This window comes from Pangasianodon hypophthalmus, chromosome 1 (genome assembly GCF_027358585.1).
Source record: "Pangasianodon hypophthalmus isolate fPanHyp1 chromosome 1, fPanHyp1.pri, whole genome shotgun sequence".
Classification (NCBI taxonomy): Eukaryota; Metazoa; Chordata; class Actinopteri; order Siluriformes; family Pangasiidae; genus Pangasianodon; species Pangasianodon hypophthalmus.
This window is the reverse complement of record NC_069710.1, coordinates 4,065,111-4,082,992: the sequence shown is the minus strand read 5'-3', so window position 1 is coordinate 4,082,992 and position 17,882 is coordinate 4,065,111. Positions and strand designations below refer to the sequence as shown.

Genomic DNA, 17,882 nt, shown 5'->3' with positions numbered 1-17,882 from the left:
GTCACGCGACGTTCGTTGAATCCCAAACAGCTCCCTACCATAGTGCACTGCGAAGGGTATGAAATAACGGCTGGCTGGTGATAAGACGCGTGCTTCTAATGTAGCTGCTATTTAATACAGTGGTATATTTTGGTACAAGGCCTGAACCGGATTTAGGAGAGGTTTTTTTGGTGGCGTTTAGGTGAAAAATGAGTGGCTTTGATTCCTCTGAGGCGCTGCAGGAGCGGTTAGAGACTCTGCATCAACTGACTGAGTTTACTCAAAACTGTCGGACACAACTGACAGAGCTGTTCGAGGTGCTGGGATGGAGCTGGGAGAATTATTCCTCACAGGTAACAACAACAACAACCACATGCTTTGTGGTTCCAGCAAGAACATACCAGATCTTAATTTACCCCAAAACTCAAGTAGCTTGCTAGCTGATGAGGGCTAATAGTTGTGGCCGACGAATTCGTCATTTAGCTAAGTTATGTTAGCTATGAGTAGCTGATTGAACCTTCATTTTTATGCTATATAAATTATAGCAGATACGTGTTTCTCATTTAAATATTGCAGGTGAATGTTTCATCAGGTCATGTGAATGTGAATGTAGCATTAGCTTTCCTTCTTGTCATTATTTCGGAGCTAACAGTCTGAAGCGCCTTCTGTAGCAGGACAAGATGGAGGTGTGCCCCTATGACCCGAACCACACAGTTCCGTGTAGCAGCATGGAGAACCACAGAACAACCTGTCTGCTCAGCCAGCTGGGATACTCCAGAGAAGAACAGGTTTGGAAAGACTCATTAGAAATGACCTGAATCCTTAGAAATTGAGCTTTAAATGCTAAACTAAATGTACTAAACATGAGCTGTCCATCACAGTCTGGTGCTTCTTGTGTGTTTTTTAGGCAGAGATGTACGAGACATCATTCTGCTATGAGAAGGCCAACATTCCCAGCATAAAACTGGGTAAGCCTACTTGAAGGTGGTGACATTAAAAAGCATTAATCAGCTCCTTTTATTTTATATATATACATACATATATAGATGGATACAGGGGTGTATGTGTATGTAATATATATGAGAGAGAGAGAGAGACAGATAGATAGATAGATGGATATAGATGTGTGTATGCATACATATATACATACACACACGCTTGTGTGTATATATATATTTATATAAATATATAATATATACATACATATACACACACACACATATAGATGGATATAGGTGTGTGTGTGTATAGATAGATAGAGAGAGAGAGAGACAGATAGATGGATATAGATGTGTGTATGTATACATATATACATATACACATCTATATCCACACACACACATGTATGTATGTAAAATGTGTATGTATTTCCTGTTAGATAGTTGAAGCCATGTATTGTATTTGATACAGATAAACATGAACAACATCAGGTAATTCTGCAGGCCCGGGCGAGTGCCCCTCCTATTCAGTCGACAGGAAGTTACTGCCAAAGTAAGTCTCAAAACACTTTAAAATATTTTACTTCCATCTCAGGACACGCAATTTGTTTTAACAACTGTGCACCCTCTGTCTGTACAAGCCATTATTAATTATATTCATGCAATTGGTTTCATGATACATTAGCCTGTCTATATACACATATCTCAGATTCAACAACATCCTCTGAACAAGCACTTATCCACTGAAAAAAAATCTTTTACATTGGTAGTCATCATTCATTTCTGTTCTGTATTTTTTTCCCTAGTAACAGGGGTGAGTATTAGAGGCTGTCTACTCAAGATATTTTTCTACTCATGCTTGATGTATCCTTTTGAAATATCCTTTATATGGTCTTTTTTTTTTTTTTTTTTTTTTTTTTTTCCGTACATGTCTTTCCATAAGAAATGATATGGCTTTGTGAGGAACAAACTGGGAATACATACAGATGCATAACTGAGTGTGTTTACATGCACACTAATAATCCCACATTGATCTGATTTTGGCAGTCATCATGACATTATTAAACGTCATGTAAACGGCATACTACAACATTTTAAATCAGATTTCAAGTCCAATAGAGACACGTTAACTCCAGAATTACTTTTTAAGAGAATGGCCAAACATTAATATATAATAACCATTATATTCAGTAATAACCATATATAATCAATATAATAACCATTATATTCAAATTCACTTCAGAGTTGCTTACTTTTCTTGTAATATAAATCATTCTTATAAAAAATAATTTCAAATAAATCCATTTTCTCTCCAAAACACTTGACCAAATATGTAGTTGCACACATGTAAAATCCTTTTATAATCCATAAGACAAAAGAGAAAGTTGGTTGTTCGCTGCTCAGGGTGACAGATATAAAAAGAAATACATATGCAGTTAAAAAAAAAATAGCATTAAAATCAGTCAGAAAATTTGCCAGGAATGGGACACATGAGCTTACTGCCATGCCCAGGAGGATGAGTGTGGGTGGCAAAAGGTCAGTGTGTCAGAATTAAACCATTTTCCTTGAGTCTTGAGTTAATCAGGTTTTTAAATGAACTGTTAAACTTACAGGTGCCAGCATCTACAGTTTAGCCAAAACAGTTATGATTTTTAATATGGGAGCCAACTGAAAAATGCGCTTTTCCGCATTCTCAGCTAAAGTGGAGGTCAAATGCAAGTAAAATTTACCTGGTGGAAAAGCCAATTCACTGAAGGTGAAAGGCTACAGGGCGTGGAAGGGTACATGCACACCGCACGCTGTGTGAATATCACCCTACGCTCCCTGTAACTTCACATGAACACTAGTGATGTGAAGTTTGCGAACAACACCATACTTTACAGCTCATTTTTCTTGCTTTTTAAGTAAACAATGTGTCAACTATAAAAATCTACAGCATCAAATTTCATAATTAATTTAGTTGGTTAGTGACTAATAATGTCAACCCTTATTCAAACACTAGGTGTCAGTATATACACCTAAAATATTGACCATAGATCCAGTGACACAGTAGCAAGAGAATCTACTGCCATGTTGTGTTTTAACAAATTCCACCTCTGTACGATGTTTAAGGACAGGTAGAGTGGGAAATGATTATGAATATCTTGCAAATGAGAGTTGATGAGTACATGTTGTGAGTACATGTTGGGATGAGTACATGTCCACTTGTGTTCAGAAACTACATCTTTTGCATTTCTTATTTGGTAGTTGGTAAGAAGAATCTATATGATTTCATGACTACTATCCTGAATCCAGTCTGTAATAAAAATGCCTTATGTTGTGTTTAGAGGATTACTCCACTGAGCCTGCAGATGTGCCTCAGAACCACAAACGAGCAATATGTGACCTCACAACGGCTGACCGATTGGCTCTGTATGATCATGTGATTCAGGAGGCCATACAGCAGAGTGCAAAGGCATCCAACAATGAGGATCTCTATGTGGATCTTGTGTCCAAGCTTAACAAAGGTGAGTACACACCTCCTTGCAAGTGATATCCACTCAGTTTAATGGTAATGTTTTTACCAAACACTGCTTAGTAAGTGTGAGTATTCTTATGTAGCTTGAAGTTTTGATTGAATTAGAAAATTTGTTTGGCTTTTTGTTTTGCTGGAGCCTTGTGTTCTAAATCTTTCCTTAACTGTTTTCTTTAAACATAGATGAGGAGAAAAGTGGCCCAAAGTCTCACCTCGAGGTCCTGGCTGAGATGAGGGACTACAGGAGACGCCGTCAGTCATACAGAGCCAAAAATGTTCACATCACCAAGAAGTCTTACACCGAGGTCAGTATTGTAGCTTTTATTTCTCCTCTTTGAGGGCGTAACGGACCAAGATAGCTGTGGAGAAACACCAGTGTTTTTGTTTGGAAAGATTTGTCATGTGTGTGGTACTGTATCCTCAAGATCATTCGTGAAGTGATAGATGTCCACTCGGGGGAGCTGGCCAAGCTGTGGCAGGAGGAGAGAGAGGAGGAGAGCAAAACTTCACAACACTCCCACAGGTATTGTTGGGTAATATTCCACATCATTTCAGACTAATTCACAGTGGGCACAGTTTTCAGTTCCTAGACTGCATTAATGCTTTTAGATTTTACATGACAAGAAAATCAAACACAAAAATATGCACATGCAGCAGCACACCAACTAAAACAGGCACAAATGCTCCAAATCCAAACTTGAGTAGTTGGAGCAAGTTCTGTTTTATGTCCTACAACAGTGCTGTAAAATTCCCAATTCTGAGTGGTCAGAAGGTATTAATTAGTTTTCTGTACCAGCAGCTCTGACAGTAATGCTGGCTGCAGTTCAAATCACAAGTTTATATTAAATGTGCTTGTTCTAACATGTTATCATTTCTGTAGTAACAGCTCATTCGCAGGGACTTGTATGATGCACGCTCCACATAATCTAAGGCTAATAATAAACATTTAAGTTAAAAAAATGTTGATGTTTAAACACAGAAAAATGTGTAATTGTTGATATGGTGATTTTAAGAGAGGACTTTCCAGAGGCATGTTCCAGTTTCTCATTAACATGAGGGATTTTTTTTTTCTTCCAAGGTTGTTGTTTTTTTTGTGTGTGTGTGTGTGCGCATGTGTCTCATAAATTTCAAGACAGAAGAAAAAGAGAAGTTGGAGAGAGAATAACTGTTTATAGCTGCTATTACGTAAGAGGAACTAAGTTGTTTTTTGGAAGTTCCACAATATCAGATGAAACTATAAACAAAAAACATGTTCATTAATACATAAGAAAATTGAAATCGCTGTCAAACTGCAGGTTTACAAGAGGAATAAACACTTCAGAATGGAACATAATCAACATCACAAACTCTCGATTATTTGATTACTTTGATTTGGTTACTATTACACAATCTTTGATTACTTTCCTATAACTACGTGTCCGACAGTGTTATATTGCTTACTTATGCATACTTGGCTAAAAGTATGGTTATTTTGTTAAGAAAACAATTCAACATTTAGATCAACCATGTGTTTTCAGTTGTGGTGGACCAGAAAAAAAAAATCTACACTATATGGCCAAATGTTTGTGGACACCTGTCTTTAACACCCGTATGTGCTTTTTGAGTATTCCATTGCAGATTAAGTCCTCTCTTTGCTGTTATAATAACCTCCACTTTTCTGCAGAGGCTTTACACTAGATTTCTAGAGTGTGGCTGTGGGGATTTGCCCATTGTGCCCTAGTGAAGGTCAGGCACTGATATCAGGTGAGGAGGCCTGAGGCGAAGTTGGTGTTCCAGTTCATTCCAAAAGCGTTCAGTGGGGTTGAGGTCAGGGCTTTGTGCAGGACACTCAAGTTCTTTCACACCAACCTTGCCAAACCATGCCTTCATGGAGCTCCTTTTGTGTACAGGGGCATCGTCATGCTGGAACAGGTTTAGTCACCTTAGTTCTTGTGAAAAGAAATTGTAATGCTACAGCATACAAAGACATTGTAGACAATTGTGTGCGTCCAATTTTGTGGCAACAGTTTGGTGAAGAACCACATATGGGTGTCATGGTCGGATGTCCACATACTTTTGGCTATAGTGTGTATCTGTCTATGTCCTGTGTAGGCACACACATACAATATGCCTCCACTCACAAAATGCTGTATTTGGTATACTCTGGTGAGGTTTTTCCTGTTTGTTCACTTTATTCACTATGATTGTGGGATCCAGGAGACTGCCAGATGAAAGCCGCTCTGCCTCTGTTGAGTCACGCGAATCTCACGTGAGTTTCAGAGAAGAGAACAGCTCTCACCACAAACGTCACCAAAAACACAGCCGCGAGCACAGCCAGGAAAGAGGCAGCAAAAGCAGAAGGAGGTAAAGCACTGAAGCATGCACTCACTTCTTGGGAATATCCGGCTCACTGGTGATACTGATGAGTGTAACCTCTGCTCTGTTTTAGCATTTATGCTGTTGAATCTCTCTTTTATAATTAGGGGGCCAAGGAAATTTTCCCTTATATCATTTGACGAGTTTGTGCTAAATTCACAGTTCTTTTTTTTTTTTTTTTCTTATAATTCCCTGGGGTATGCTGGGGTATTTCCTGTGGACCATCTTGGATTTTGTCCAGAATTTGTTTCCAGTCAACACCAAATTTGGCATACATCATAATCAGACCAAACTGGACAAATTTATCAAAAGAATGTTGATATTCCAAACGGGTTGCCCATAATGTGCCAACAAATCTGAAAGTGAAGCCGCCAAACAGGAAGTGAGGCTGTTTCTCAGCAACAACCTTGCATATTGACACAAATCTTGGTAGGTGTCTTCAGGACCATGGCCTGAGGCTACGCAACAAATTGTGACAGCAGCACTTACTTGCCAAAAGTTACAATAACATGCCAAAAATGCTTCCATCTAACTGGCATTTTTGCTACTCCTCCTACAAATTTTGTCCAATTGTCACCAAATTTAACTTGCACAAAGTAGGGGAGAAAGGGGCCCAGACTGATGAGAAAAAACATCAATACCTTAAATGTTTTTAAATTGCAAGAAGAAAAAAATATTAGGTCAGAGCAGTAGCAATCACGACCACAGGTCAAAGTAGCAACAGACAACTCCACAGGTCACAGCAGTGGTGGCAGCTACAGCAGCAATGCCACCCTGCTGCCCATTTGTTCATCTAGACCTTCCTCCTACAGTCAGAAATTCCACTACTGTTCGTGGTCAAAACATACACATCATGAGTGAAACTACAAATCACTCGTGAATCCCTTTGCCTAAAGTTATGGCTCTGCTTTCCTGTGATTGCTTAGGCAACAGTTGTAGCGTGTCTGTGAATGTGTGGCTCACCGAGTCTGGGTGCTCGGCCCCCGAAAATGCTGCTTACAGCTTTAATATTAGATAGTATTTTAAATCATCTCTAGGGACAAACTTTGCTAATTAATCATTTCATGTTTTTATATATGGCATAATGTATACAGTATGCTTATGTATCTGTTTCTATTAAATATTGAATAAATAAACCAACTGTCTACTTCCTGAACAGATTTTAGTTTATTTTAATCAAATTAATGGATTATTGTGTTTCTTGTGTGTTACTTCTTTGTTTGCTAGTTTAACTTGTACTCTTCTTCTTGTGTGTGTAGGGATTCCCACTCCCCTGAAGAGAGACATCACAAGAAAAAGAAGAAGAAAAACAAGTCATGAATTGTTTAGTTGGGTTAGCAGTGATTAGGTCAAAAATGAGCATGTAATGATTTCAAATATTTGAAGAAAACAGTAATGACAGACCTGCCGTTAAGCTGTATCATTTTATTATCAGATTACAAGCTTTTGTTCTTTTACCTTGTTCAGTGTGTACAATTGAATTAAAGGATATTTCAATCTTAAGGAGCTGTTGGAGTAGTGCTCTTTTCATAAAGCCTTAAAAATATTTTTTTTTTGTAATTCAGAATTTTTGAATGTCTGTCTATTTGAAGGCCTGACTCTTCTGCTCCAATGTCCTAGTTTACAAATGGAGCCTAATTCACAGATTAGTTACACTATAAAATACACTATATGGCCAAAAGTATGTGGACACCTGTGGATCACACCCATATATGTTTCTTCCCCAAACTGTTGCCACAAAGGTGAAAGGACACAATTGTGTTGCTGTAGCATTTCACTTTCCCTTCACCTGAACTAAGAGACCCAAACCTGTTCCAGCATGACAATGTTCCTGTGCACAAAGCGAGCTCCATGAAGACATGGTTTGCCAAGTTTAGAGTGGAAGAACTTGAGTGTCCTGCACAGAGCCCTGACCTCAACCCCCCTGAGCACCTTTGGAATGAACTGGAATGCTGACTGCTTCCCAGGCCTCCTCATCTGACATCAGTACCTGGCCTCACCAACGCTCTTGTGGCTGAATGAACACACATCCCCACAGCCACACTCCAAAATCTTGTGGAAAGCCATCCCAAAAGAGTGGAGGTTATTATTAAAGTGGGGAATCTGTAATCTGTAATGTGATGTTCAAAAAGCACATATGGATATGATGATCAGGTGTCTGTATAAGTCTGCATAAACTGCAACAAAGAATTTACAGCATATTCCTAAATGTTGATAACTAACTGACCTGGTCTCCAAGTGTACATACTGAAACTTGCTCCAGCCTCACTTCTGAATTTTGCCAGTTAACAAACCACAAACATATTAATTAATTTTGATTGATATGATAAACAGTGGTGTTGACAATTTGGTTTATTATTTAAAAAAATTACAATAGACCTTTGTTTAACAATACTTATGGTGTGTTTATACTGACGTTCATGGACTGTTCATGTTAAGTAATGTGTTAAATAATGCCAGTTAATGGAGCCTTAATGTAAAGTATTACCAAGTTGCTTCTTGCAAAATACAAATGACAAATTAATTGCATATATTATATATATTATTATATTGCATATATAATCCTTATATATCGCTTTGTTCTCATTTTCTACACCCTTGGCCCACAGCCGTTCAGTGTCTTTGCCTGGCTTTATGTGTGTTTGGGGATGGTTCAGGTATTTGTCACCCAGCTGAGGAAAGGATGGATCGTGGAAGAGCTTGGTGACGGCTCAGCAGCACTGCTCGGCTCTCTCAGCACTACGGGTCCAACACTGTGCGTGCGGTTGGAGAATGCTGTGAAGAAGTCAGACATACACGGAGCTCTGTGTTCTCACACAGCCCAAAACGGTAAGCCTGTGTCTGGGGAGAAAGGCCAGTTTCAGTGGGATTTACACACCAGAGCAAGAATCCAGAGCAAGAAGGCCCAATGGCCATGGGAGGCTCCAGGGTGAAGGTGAGCAGTAAGCCCTTTATATTCATATAAGTGTAAAATTAATTCTGTTATAAATGATTAGAGTGATACAGTTCAGATTAGTTACTTTATGAATTATTTTGAGTTATTAATTTCATCTTGGTGCATCTAGTTTCATAGATGTAATGATCAACATTTAATGATGGGTTTGCTCTGTCTTTTTTTTTTTGTTTTGTTTTTTTTTTTTTTTTTAAAAGGTCTGCTAATGGGTCATGCTAATTTGCTAACAGATTTTTGATTGATTTTCCTTTGACTCAACACAGGACAAGAGTGTCTGAAATATACACATGGCAAGTTTCTGAAATGCTGTTCAGGGTTTTTGATTTCAAGTAAATGATATAATAAAATAAAAGTAACATTTTGTTAATGTTTTGTCATAAAGTTTCCGGGAAGTGCTCATGGAGATTTTGTTGTTCATTTATTTTTCTAGTTTGGGGTACTTAAAGTGGGAGTGCTCTTTCAGGTTCCTGTGTTGCTTGGGTGTGTGATAGCTAACAATCCTTCAATAGATGTGATAAAGACTGACGGTTAGATCAGAGAGATGGCGTGATCTTGCTACTATCCCACACTACACCTCTCTGCCCCAGAGAGCCTTTGGGTTAGTGAGAGCCATCCCTAAGCTCCACCCATTATTCTTAACTTATTATTAACTTATTCTAATTTCTGTCAGATGGAAAGGGCACAAAGGGGCATGACATTTGAATGGCAAGAAAATACTTTTCACCCATTTACACCCCTCTCTCAAAGAAGTGGCTTTAATAGTCTATAAAAATGTAACTATATATTGCAAACAAGTCAAGTGGGTTTCTATTGTCATTTCTTTGTATAACTCGTATACACTATATTGGAATGAGTGCAAAGAAATGAGTGCAAAGAAATGAGTGCAAAGAAATGAGTGCAGAATGTGCAGTAGATACACAGGACAATAAATACTCAGGACAGTGCAGGCTAACTAGAAAGGACAACACAACAGTAATGGTTGGAACAAAGACCTTATTATTCTGAAAAGGGGAATGGTGGTGGATTTATTTTACAAAAACAATTTAAATAGCTGTTTTTATGTCTAGTAACTTTACGCAGAATATGTGTTTAATGAGATGAACACACAGGGCAGAAAATGCTGTTCTGAATCCACAGACTGTCTGGTCTGGAATATAGGAGCAGATTAAGAACTGCTGTGGTTCATTAGGTTAAGAATGTATATCTTAACAACCTAAATCAGATCACATAAAATATACAGTGTACTAGTAATGATGTAAATTCAATATCCAGGTAGAGGATCTAAAAACAGATAGGGCTTTGGTGCTTGTTAATTGGAAGATAACTGAGTCCCAGTGTAGTTTTCTAGTCTTTCTAAAGCATTAGAGGATTTTTGGAAAGCAAAGTATTAATTATATCCTAGTTTATGTGTTCTGCTGTTGGTGTTAGGTGTGGGCTGTGTCTCTAGGCTTTGTGCTCTTGCTGTGTGTGCTCCACTCCAACGCCCAGGAAGACTACTCCGGTAACCACTCAGGTCAGGTTAAAAAGACTCCCAAAAGCATCTAACAAATGTGTGGCAGCCTGGAAAAGCCTATCAGATGTCACTTTGGATGAATTCTGTCAAAAAAACACAAAAAAAATTTTTTAATAAAAAAAACTGGGTCTTTGGCAAAACTGGGTCTTTCTGTTTATAGCATACTTTGTTGGGTAAGGAGTAAGTTTAACAAACATGGCAGTGAAAACAGTCTGCCTGAAGATAAAACCTTGCTAAAACCTTGCTACTTAAGTGAATTTCCTCAGTTACATATAGTAGTGAAATGGACATAAACCAAATCAATTTAGTTTATAATCTAAGCATACTCAGAATGCAGTCATTACATGCAATTCTCTGCTTTTTCAGCTTTTGGGGTAGCCAGATTTGTTTTATTTTTTTTTTTTTGGGGCACTTGCGGTTGAGATACCCACAAAAATGAAACATATTTCAGTTCAGGAAAATTCTGTAGTTTTCAGAACTATACATAAACATTTGGCAGGGTTTCCCAGGCTGCCACACATGTCTTTATGTATGCAACATACTGTATACATTTTATTTTGCACTCATCTTCATGATAATTTATCTTCAACATAAAACGTTTTTTTTATTAATTAGGTGAAGATCATACATATGAAGGCTCTCTAGTAAATGGATATGAAGAAGAGTCTGGAGACCCACAACATGGTATGATCACTTCATCAGAAATCTGCATAAACATGCAATTAGCATTAGCCATATTGGCATTTTTAAAGTGGAGCAATATTTTGCACTTTCAGCTGGTAAATACTACGATAAATAATGGCAAATACTGTTAGCCTAAACTTCCCATCTCCTTGTAGCTTTTAACAGATGGGACAAAATACAGTTATTATTTTTTAAGCTTGTCATGAGTTTATTTAAAAATTGAACAAGGAGAACCTACATAGTTAGCTTCACCCCATTTAATATATACAGATTTAAATGACATTTGGAAACTCCCTTTACTTCCACTGATTTATATGCATTTATAACACCTACTCCAGGTCATTATTCATTACTGCTCATTATATCATTCTTCCTGATGTGCACCTCTGACAGCACATATATGCACCTATACAAAAAAAAAAAAAAGCTCCATTTAGTTTATTTGTTTTCTGTTCAGTGATGTTTAATCAATGTCGACAACCACAATCAGTCACAGCAGTCTCTCTTTGAGTCTAGCAGTATCTCACAGGTTATTTTCAATGCATTTCAAGTGGACTACCATCCTGAGCCTACACACAGCTATGAGGATGAGCAGACTGTGTCTGCATATGACTCCTACAATCCTGCTCCCCCAGGGGTCACCATGATCACAGAGGAGACCTACCCGTATGCCAGCACCACCGAGTCATATGACTATGCCAAAGAGGTCACCACTCTGACAACCCAGGTCCCGTATGGAGAGGATGCTGAACTGGGGGAGGAGGGACCCACTGAGTGTGACTGTGAACCAGGCGAGCCTGGGTTTGCTGGCTTTCCTGGTCCCAAGGTACATCAAGAGTAATTTGGCAGGAATTTTGTCAACTCTGCTGTTGGTTTGATAAGTTTGTTAATATCTCATTGTAATCAGGGATCTGTAGGGCCACAAGGAAAACAGGGATTCCCTGGTGCTCAAGGCAGGGAGGTAAGAGGTTTAGAGTTTGATCAGAAAGTTAAGCATTGTGCTCTGGATATCAGTGTTTCCAGAATGTCTCAATACTTTTTTTTTATATTATCTTATGTCGTGCTGTCAGGGTTACAAAGGAACCAAAGGGGTTCGAGGACGAGGAGGAGATCCAGGCCCTGCAGTAAGCTCATATCATCACCTAACATCATATTCATATCTGCATCATTTGGACCCCTTGCAGTCCTGCTCACATGATCTCTGCACTTCCTGTCTTCTCTCACTCTATAGGGTGATCCTGGACCTGATGGAGAGGATGGAGAATCTGGTTTCTCTGGTGCAATGGTGAGTGGAACATGGATCTAACATATATGACTCTATCTTGGAGTGTCTCTTACACATGTTACAATTCATGTTCTCTAGGGTTTACCTGGGCTTCCTGGAGACCCAGGTGAGAGGGGAGAGTCTGGATTAAAGGTAAAAGCTTCTTAAATTTTGATTATGAGTAAATGACCGATTTAAGAGGTTCAATAGTAAATAGTTAGTGTATAAAGCAAATTAATATTGTGTTTATGTTCCTGTGATATGGCAGTGTAATTACATGTTGATGCCTGATTGCTTGTTATGCTATAAGCAGTTTTCAATTCTGAGGGTATCTGTTTTGTAGGGTGATGTCGGGATGGAAGGTCCTCGTGGAGGAGTTGGGCTTTCAGGAGAGAGTGTAAGTAAACTGACACTTCCTTGGCTAAAGAATGCTTAGAAGGTCTCATAGAGAATGTGTGTAAACACACTTTGTTTATTCTCCTAATACTATTGCTCATTCCTTATTAGCATGGGCCTGACATTTGCTTTTTTTTTCCCCCCGACTTGTAACTTTTCTATTTCTACTCACATCCAAAATAAACCACCACAGCACCACTAACATGGGTTAGGTTTCCACTGGTAAAGCAAGAATGATGTTTAAAGTCTTATTTTTAAAAAAAAAAAAAAAAAAAGGAGAGAGAAAAAGTACTACATCCTACACAAACAACATGACTGAAATCTGGATTGACAACCATTGATTTATCATGTAGTCATATGTGTCCTTCAAAGAAAAGCTCCGACTTTGTCTTTAACTCTGTGTTTTATCTTTGATTACAGGGCCCAGCCGGTCCAACTGGCCTACCAGGAACTGTGGGAGGTAAAGGTATTAAGGTAAACCAGTCTCACATTAAAGACATGCTTTTTCAATGCATAAAGCTATAAAGTCTATGTTAGGTGATGTTATGTATAACACTATATTCTCATATTGCCACATAGTGAACCTCACAAACTGAATCGGAATTATTCATGAGGAATGATAAACTATCTCTAACTGTTTTTAGGGATCAACTGGAAAACCTGGGAAGCAAGGGCCTCAGGGACCACAGGGAGCAAAGGTAAGCACACAGAGAAAAATCACAGGTTTATACACAATCTTTTGACATGGTAGGCTTCTTTCAGACTTTATTATTTAGGATAAATAACATCTGTCTCTTTTGCTCACAGGGTCAGACTGGAGCACCTGGTTTTCCTGGGGATGTTGGAGAACGGGGTTACCTTGTGAGATTCATGTCTTTTCTTGTAATCTCTGCACCCTTACCTAAATACAACTTATTTCTAATACAAAGCATTCCCTGTTATGCGTATTTTGCAGGGTTATCCTGGAATACCAGGAGATAGGGGAGTGCCAGGGCCAAAGGTAATTCTCAGTCACTATAATGAAGAGCTTCTGTCAAGATGGCCTAATGAGCTCATTTACAAATTACTACTTTAACTGGAATTAGTGATGGTCTAAAGACTACATACAGTCTATGCTAATACGCATATGTCTGTATATTTTCATTATGAATGATCTCAGATTTAGTATTGAATATGTGCTTGGTACTTGTTTTTTTTTTTTCAGTCTTTCCCCAACCGTGTCACCTTTTAATCTGAATCCGTATTCACTCATTGCAATAATGTTCTCATCAGAAATCTTAAATGGAAGTCAATAATACATGAAGAATACATGTTTTTGCTTTTCTTCCTGATCAGGGTGGTGAAGGAATTAGTGGCTTGCCAGGAAGTGATGGAGAGTCTGGAGAGGATGTAAGTTTCAGCTTGCTGCATTTGGGAATTTTGAATTTCAGCACTTAGCTTTTAATATACAGCATGTAGCTGCTATGATTTCTTTTTTCACAGGGTCCACTAGGAGTTCCAGGAATTGAAGGGTCACCAGGTTCATTTGGACCAAAGGTAAAATTCAAATGTAAAATTTTTAAATGCAAAATTTTAAATTGAACTCTGACTATCTGATTACTTTGAAATGTTTTAGACAGTTATCAGAACCCATGGATAACAATTTTGTTTAATAAGGGACATCAAACAGAAATGATTCATTTCTCTACCCTTCTTCCCTGAGGGTCTGAAAGGGGAACCTGGACAGAGGGGACGTCCCGGGAGAGTGGGGGCTGTGGTAGGTGATTCATCCTGTATTCAAAACAGAATAAGCAAGAATTTTAAGAGCAAATCATAATATTTGTTTTCAGTAATGTAATTTTCTTAATATTTATATTATGTGTTAGTATTTGCCTAAAATTTGTCATTTTACTGACAATAATTTGACAGTAATTTTAGTCTAATAGGAATTAGGAAAACAGAAGTCTGAAAAATTACTTTTATGTGGGTGTGTTTGTCCTTTCATATCAGACACCAGACACGGCACGCTCGGTACTCCCCCTTCCAAATATAGTAACGGGGATTTACAGTGGAAGTGTTACTGAAAGTGAAACTATTAGTAGTCTGTTTTATACGCCTTCATATCTTCATCTTTTTTTGGCATGACATTTGCATTATGTGTGTATAACAGAGAGAATAGGGTGCATTTTGAATTTTGAACAGTAATCCTCACAGTATATGTGTATTTGTACTCTGATATGCCTCAGGGCCCACCAGGGGAAATCGGTGATTCAGGGATTCCAGGAAAGCCAGGTCCAAAAGGCCTGAACGGTCCAACTGTAAGGATCTTGCCCAACATGTCTTAAAGAAATAACCAGTGAACTGAAAATAAATTACTCTGTTTTAACATTTCATCCAAAATGATAATATAATATACCCTTTCAAATACATTTATCTAGGTTTATTATCTTAAGCTAACTGTCAGACTCCCTGCTTTATAGGGTGCCAAAGGGGAAACTGGACCAGATGGCATTAAGGTAACATAAATTCTGTAAGAGATATTAGATTTGCTTCGACCAATGTGAGTTGTTGGAATACAGATGAAGTATGTACAGTCATGGTTTGTAAGTATAATGGCCGCCCAATAAATATCCACTTCCTCTTATGAGATGAAGTGATTGTGATTGTGTGACCAGCATGAGACATTTTAAAATGAAATTAATATCATATGATATCAAATGACAATATTCATATGATGTTAATCATCACCTTTGTAATGTATTGGATTTTTTTATAGGGCGATGTAGGAAGAAAAGGCCTGAAAGGCATAATGGGAGAAAAGGTGAACAAGATGACATTTGATTTTATCGGTTTAGATTTGCGTCGTTTCTCTTCTTGTTTCCATTACACACGCAGGAGATTTTTTTTTAACCAGTACTTCCTTTCTCAATTTTCCACACAGGGAAGTTCAGGCTCCCGTGGTGACAAAGGGCAGGTTTGTTGCTTAAGCACTGTATATTTTGGTTTATTCACATTTTAAAGCTTTTATCTAAATCCAAATAGCACACCTATAACCTTCAGCCCACTTTTAAATGAGAAAAGTTAAAAGAGAATTCAGCAGTAAGTTCATTTTCATTACCAGGTTCTCAATCTACTTGCTATAGAAGCTTTCAACAAAACCTACAGACCTACTATTTTACTGTATCATTTTCCTATTACTATGAGTTATTGTGCATTTGTGCAGCAAGGAGAGAAAGGCTATGTTGGATCCGTTGGACCTGTTGGTCGGGTGGGACCTCCAGGCCTCCCTGGCCCCAGAGGTGACACTGGTCCTGCTGGGGACATGGGTGTGAAAGGACGCAGTGGACCAAAAGGAAACCCAGGTGAACCTGTATGTACCACAAATTTACTTCATCTGTCTTCAGAACTTCATATTTACAAAAGTATGTCAAATCTCCAAGCTTGCTATTACACTCGATTAAATCCAACAACATGCATCTAATGTTTCAAAGGACAATATATACAATTAATCTGACTCTGGCACCCGAAACACCCACTATCTCACATGCTGGATAAAGAATGACAAACCTAAACAGTAATTCAATTCTGTTTACCATTTTATTTATATGGCTCTTTTAACATTACTTATTGACACAAAGCATCTCTACAGAAATCTGAATGTAAATTTGAATGTAATGATTAAGCTAGAAATGAAAAAGGCAAGGAAAAACTATCTGAGATGACATGTACACAAACATTTAATAAATGGCCAGAGTGTTGCGAGTTATGTTACATTGTGCACATCGCAGGGTCCTAGTCTGACAGATGAGCAAGTTCTGCAGCTGTGCCGAGGTGTGGTCACTGCCCAAATCTCCCAGTATGCCTCCTCTATTCGAGCTAAGTGTTCACAAGGCTGTCCTATCAACAACCGCACCCTAATTGGACCGCCAGGACCCCAAGGCCCTCCTGGAAATCCAGGCAAAGCTGTGAGTCCCTAAACACACCTAAGTTGATAATTATGAAGGACAAAGCCATTCTGTGTGTTTCAGAAAGCATATGAGTAAAATAGGTTTGTGCTTTGGCCTAGGTATATAAAGTTGTGGCTTATTGTCATGTCAGATTTACAGATTGTTATTTTTTTTTACCTGTCACAGATTTCACTGAAGATTTCTATTTTGGGTTTGTGTGTGTGTGTGTTCATGTTCTTTGTGTTCTTTTTTCGGGTGTGATTTGTTCAGGGAAAAGCTGGCAAAGTTGGAGCTAAAGGAGGCAGAGGGCTTCGAGGTGTAACAGGTGTAGAAGGACAGAAAGGAGAACAGGGTGACAGAGGTACAGCATGCAATTATTGAACTACAAAAGAATGATAAATGCAATGACCAGTTGAGACTCCTTAACTCCAAAATATTGTTTAAATCTCAATTTTACCCTTAAAGGAGCAAAAGGTCAAAAAGGGCAGCAAGGTGACCCTGGCAAAGGACTTCCTGGGCAAGATGGTCACCAAGGCCTCAGAGGTAAAATGCACCCTAATGCAGTTAGCACTTTAAACAGAATTTAAATCTCCATATAGACCATTCCTCATGTAGCATGAATCCCCAATACATCATCCTAAACAACAAGACAGCATAGTGGACCTAATCTCAACAAACTTCACTCACTTCCCCATTATAGGCCTTCCAGGTCATCCAGGAGTGCCTAGGAATGGACTTGAAGGACCTCAAGGGCCTCGTGGATTCCCAGGTCCTGTGGGTCAGCCAGGTATGGCTGGTAGTCCAGGTGTACCAGGAGTGTGTGAGGCGCGGGACTGTAGCATTTATGCACCTGTTGTGCGCAAAGAGCAAGGACTAGTAAAGGGCCCTCACAGTTCTGGGATTTAAGCACAACGAAAGATGCGTAGCATTCGGCCTGCTCCACAACGCAAACAAGTGGCGGTCAAGTGCACATTCTGGAAGACGTAACGGGAGAGAAAAAGCTGAGCCAAACCTCCCTGAGAACTTTATCATTTTCATTTTGACAATCTGACTCTGCATTTTCTCTAAAGGAAAGACAGATACATGACTGAATAAATGCATTTAAGTGTATAAACTCAGAAGGGTAAAGATGCCTTGTGCCTTATTAAGCAGGGGATAAATCTGATGATGTTTTCAGTGCCAGAGATGCTGTGGTTCCACTGCAAATAAAGAAGACATGTAAATAATATTGTAATACATCTTATGTACATGTACTGTTTTCCTAAATATCTTTGTTGAAGATAAACGTGTGACTTTTTCAAAATTTAGTCCTGACTTATTTAGTAACCATGTGAATGTGAGAAATAAGAAGTCTAAAAG

At 38.5% G+C, this 17,882-nt stretch overlaps 2 protein-coding genes across 6 annotated transcripts; both read left to right on the top strand.

Moving 5' to 3' along the window:
* The first annotated feature begins 37 nt into the window (after positions 1-37).
* Positions 38-8,570, top strand: snrnp48 (small nuclear ribonucleoprotein 48 (U11/U12)). 4 transcript variants are annotated; one of them, XR_008300973.1, is made up of 9 exons: positions 38-332; positions 651-767; positions 887-947; positions 1,390-1,470; positions 3,245-3,424; positions 3,616-3,737; positions 3,858-3,955; positions 4,511-4,617; positions 5,629-5,768. XR_008300973.1 is itself a non-coding variant. In XM_026913656.3 (9 exons), exons 1-9 carry the CDS (start codon positions 189-191, stop codon positions 7,105-7,107), a joined length of 1,008 nt encoding a protein of 335 aa, XP_026769457.3. In that variant the 5' UTR covers positions 38-188; the 3' UTR covers positions 7,108-7,290. The 4 variants fall into 4 exon arrangements, 3 of the variants coding, with proteins under 3 accessions (XP_026769457.3, XP_026769455.3, XP_026769458.1); XM_026913656.3 differs by lacking the exon at positions 4,511-4,617 and adding an exon at positions 7,047-7,290 and having other exon boundaries at positions 654-767; positions 5,629-5,775; XM_026913654.3 differs by lacking the exon at positions 4,511-4,617 and adding an exon at positions 7,047-7,290 and having other exon boundaries at positions 5,629-5,775.
* A 12-nt stretch (positions 8,571-8,582) lies between these two features.
* Positions 8,583-17,826, top strand: zgc:113232 (uncharacterized protein LOC541546 homolog). Of its 2 annotated transcripts, none has more exons than XM_053229231.1 (25): positions 8,583-8,722; positions 10,169-10,253; positions 10,869-10,937; positions 11,573-11,763; positions 11,845-11,898; positions 12,008-12,061; positions 12,169-12,222; positions 12,301-12,354; positions 12,545-12,598; positions 13,018-13,071; positions 13,242-13,295; positions 13,405-13,458; positions 13,553-13,597; positions 13,933-13,986; positions 14,080-14,133; positions 14,300-14,353; positions 14,823-14,894; positions 15,057-15,092; positions 15,353-15,397; positions 15,518-15,550; positions 15,800-15,946; positions 16,365-16,541; positions 16,794-16,884; positions 16,989-17,066; positions 17,224-17,826. In XM_053229231.1, exons 1-25 carry the CDS (start codon positions 8,696-8,698, stop codon positions 17,427-17,429), a joined length of 1,896 nt encoding a protein of 631 aa, XP_053085206.1. In that variant the 5' UTR covers positions 8,583-8,695; the 3' UTR covers positions 17,430-17,826. The 2 variants fall into 2 exon arrangements, with proteins under 2 accessions (XP_053085206.1, XP_053085183.1); XM_053229208.1 differs by having other exon boundaries at positions 11,489-11,763.
* The last annotated feature ends 56 nt before the right edge of the window (positions 17,827-17,882 follow it).

What these genes read in the sequence shown, in the direction of transcription:
- snrnp48 (XM_026913654.3), top strand. Translation starts at nt 189, where the DNA reads ATGAGTGGCTTTGATTCCTCTGAGGCGCTGCAGGAGCGGTTAGAGACT. An exon ending in GATACTCCAGAGAAGAACAG is followed by an intron (nt 768 to 886) that starts GTTTGGAAAGAC and finishes TGTGTTTTTTAG; the next exon opens with GCAGAGATGTACGAGACATC. An exon ending in TGTGTCCAAGCTTAACAAAG is followed by an intron (nt 3,425 to 3,615) that starts GTGAGTACACAC and finishes CTTTAAACATAG; the next exon opens with ATGAGGAGAAAAGTGGCCCA.
- zgc:113232 (XM_053229208.1), top strand. Translation starts at nt 8,696, where the DNA reads ATGGCCATGGGAGGCTCCAGGGTGAAG. An exon ending in AGGAGAACAGGGTGACAGAG is followed by an intron (nt 16,885 to 16,988) that starts GTACAGCATGCA and finishes TTACCCTTAAAG; the next exon opens with GAGCAAAAGGTCAAAAAGGG. An exon ending in TGGTCACCAAGGCCTCAGAG is followed by an intron (nt 17,067 to 17,223) that starts GTAAAATGCACC and finishes TCCCCATTATAG; the next exon opens with GCCTTCCAGGTCATCCAGGA.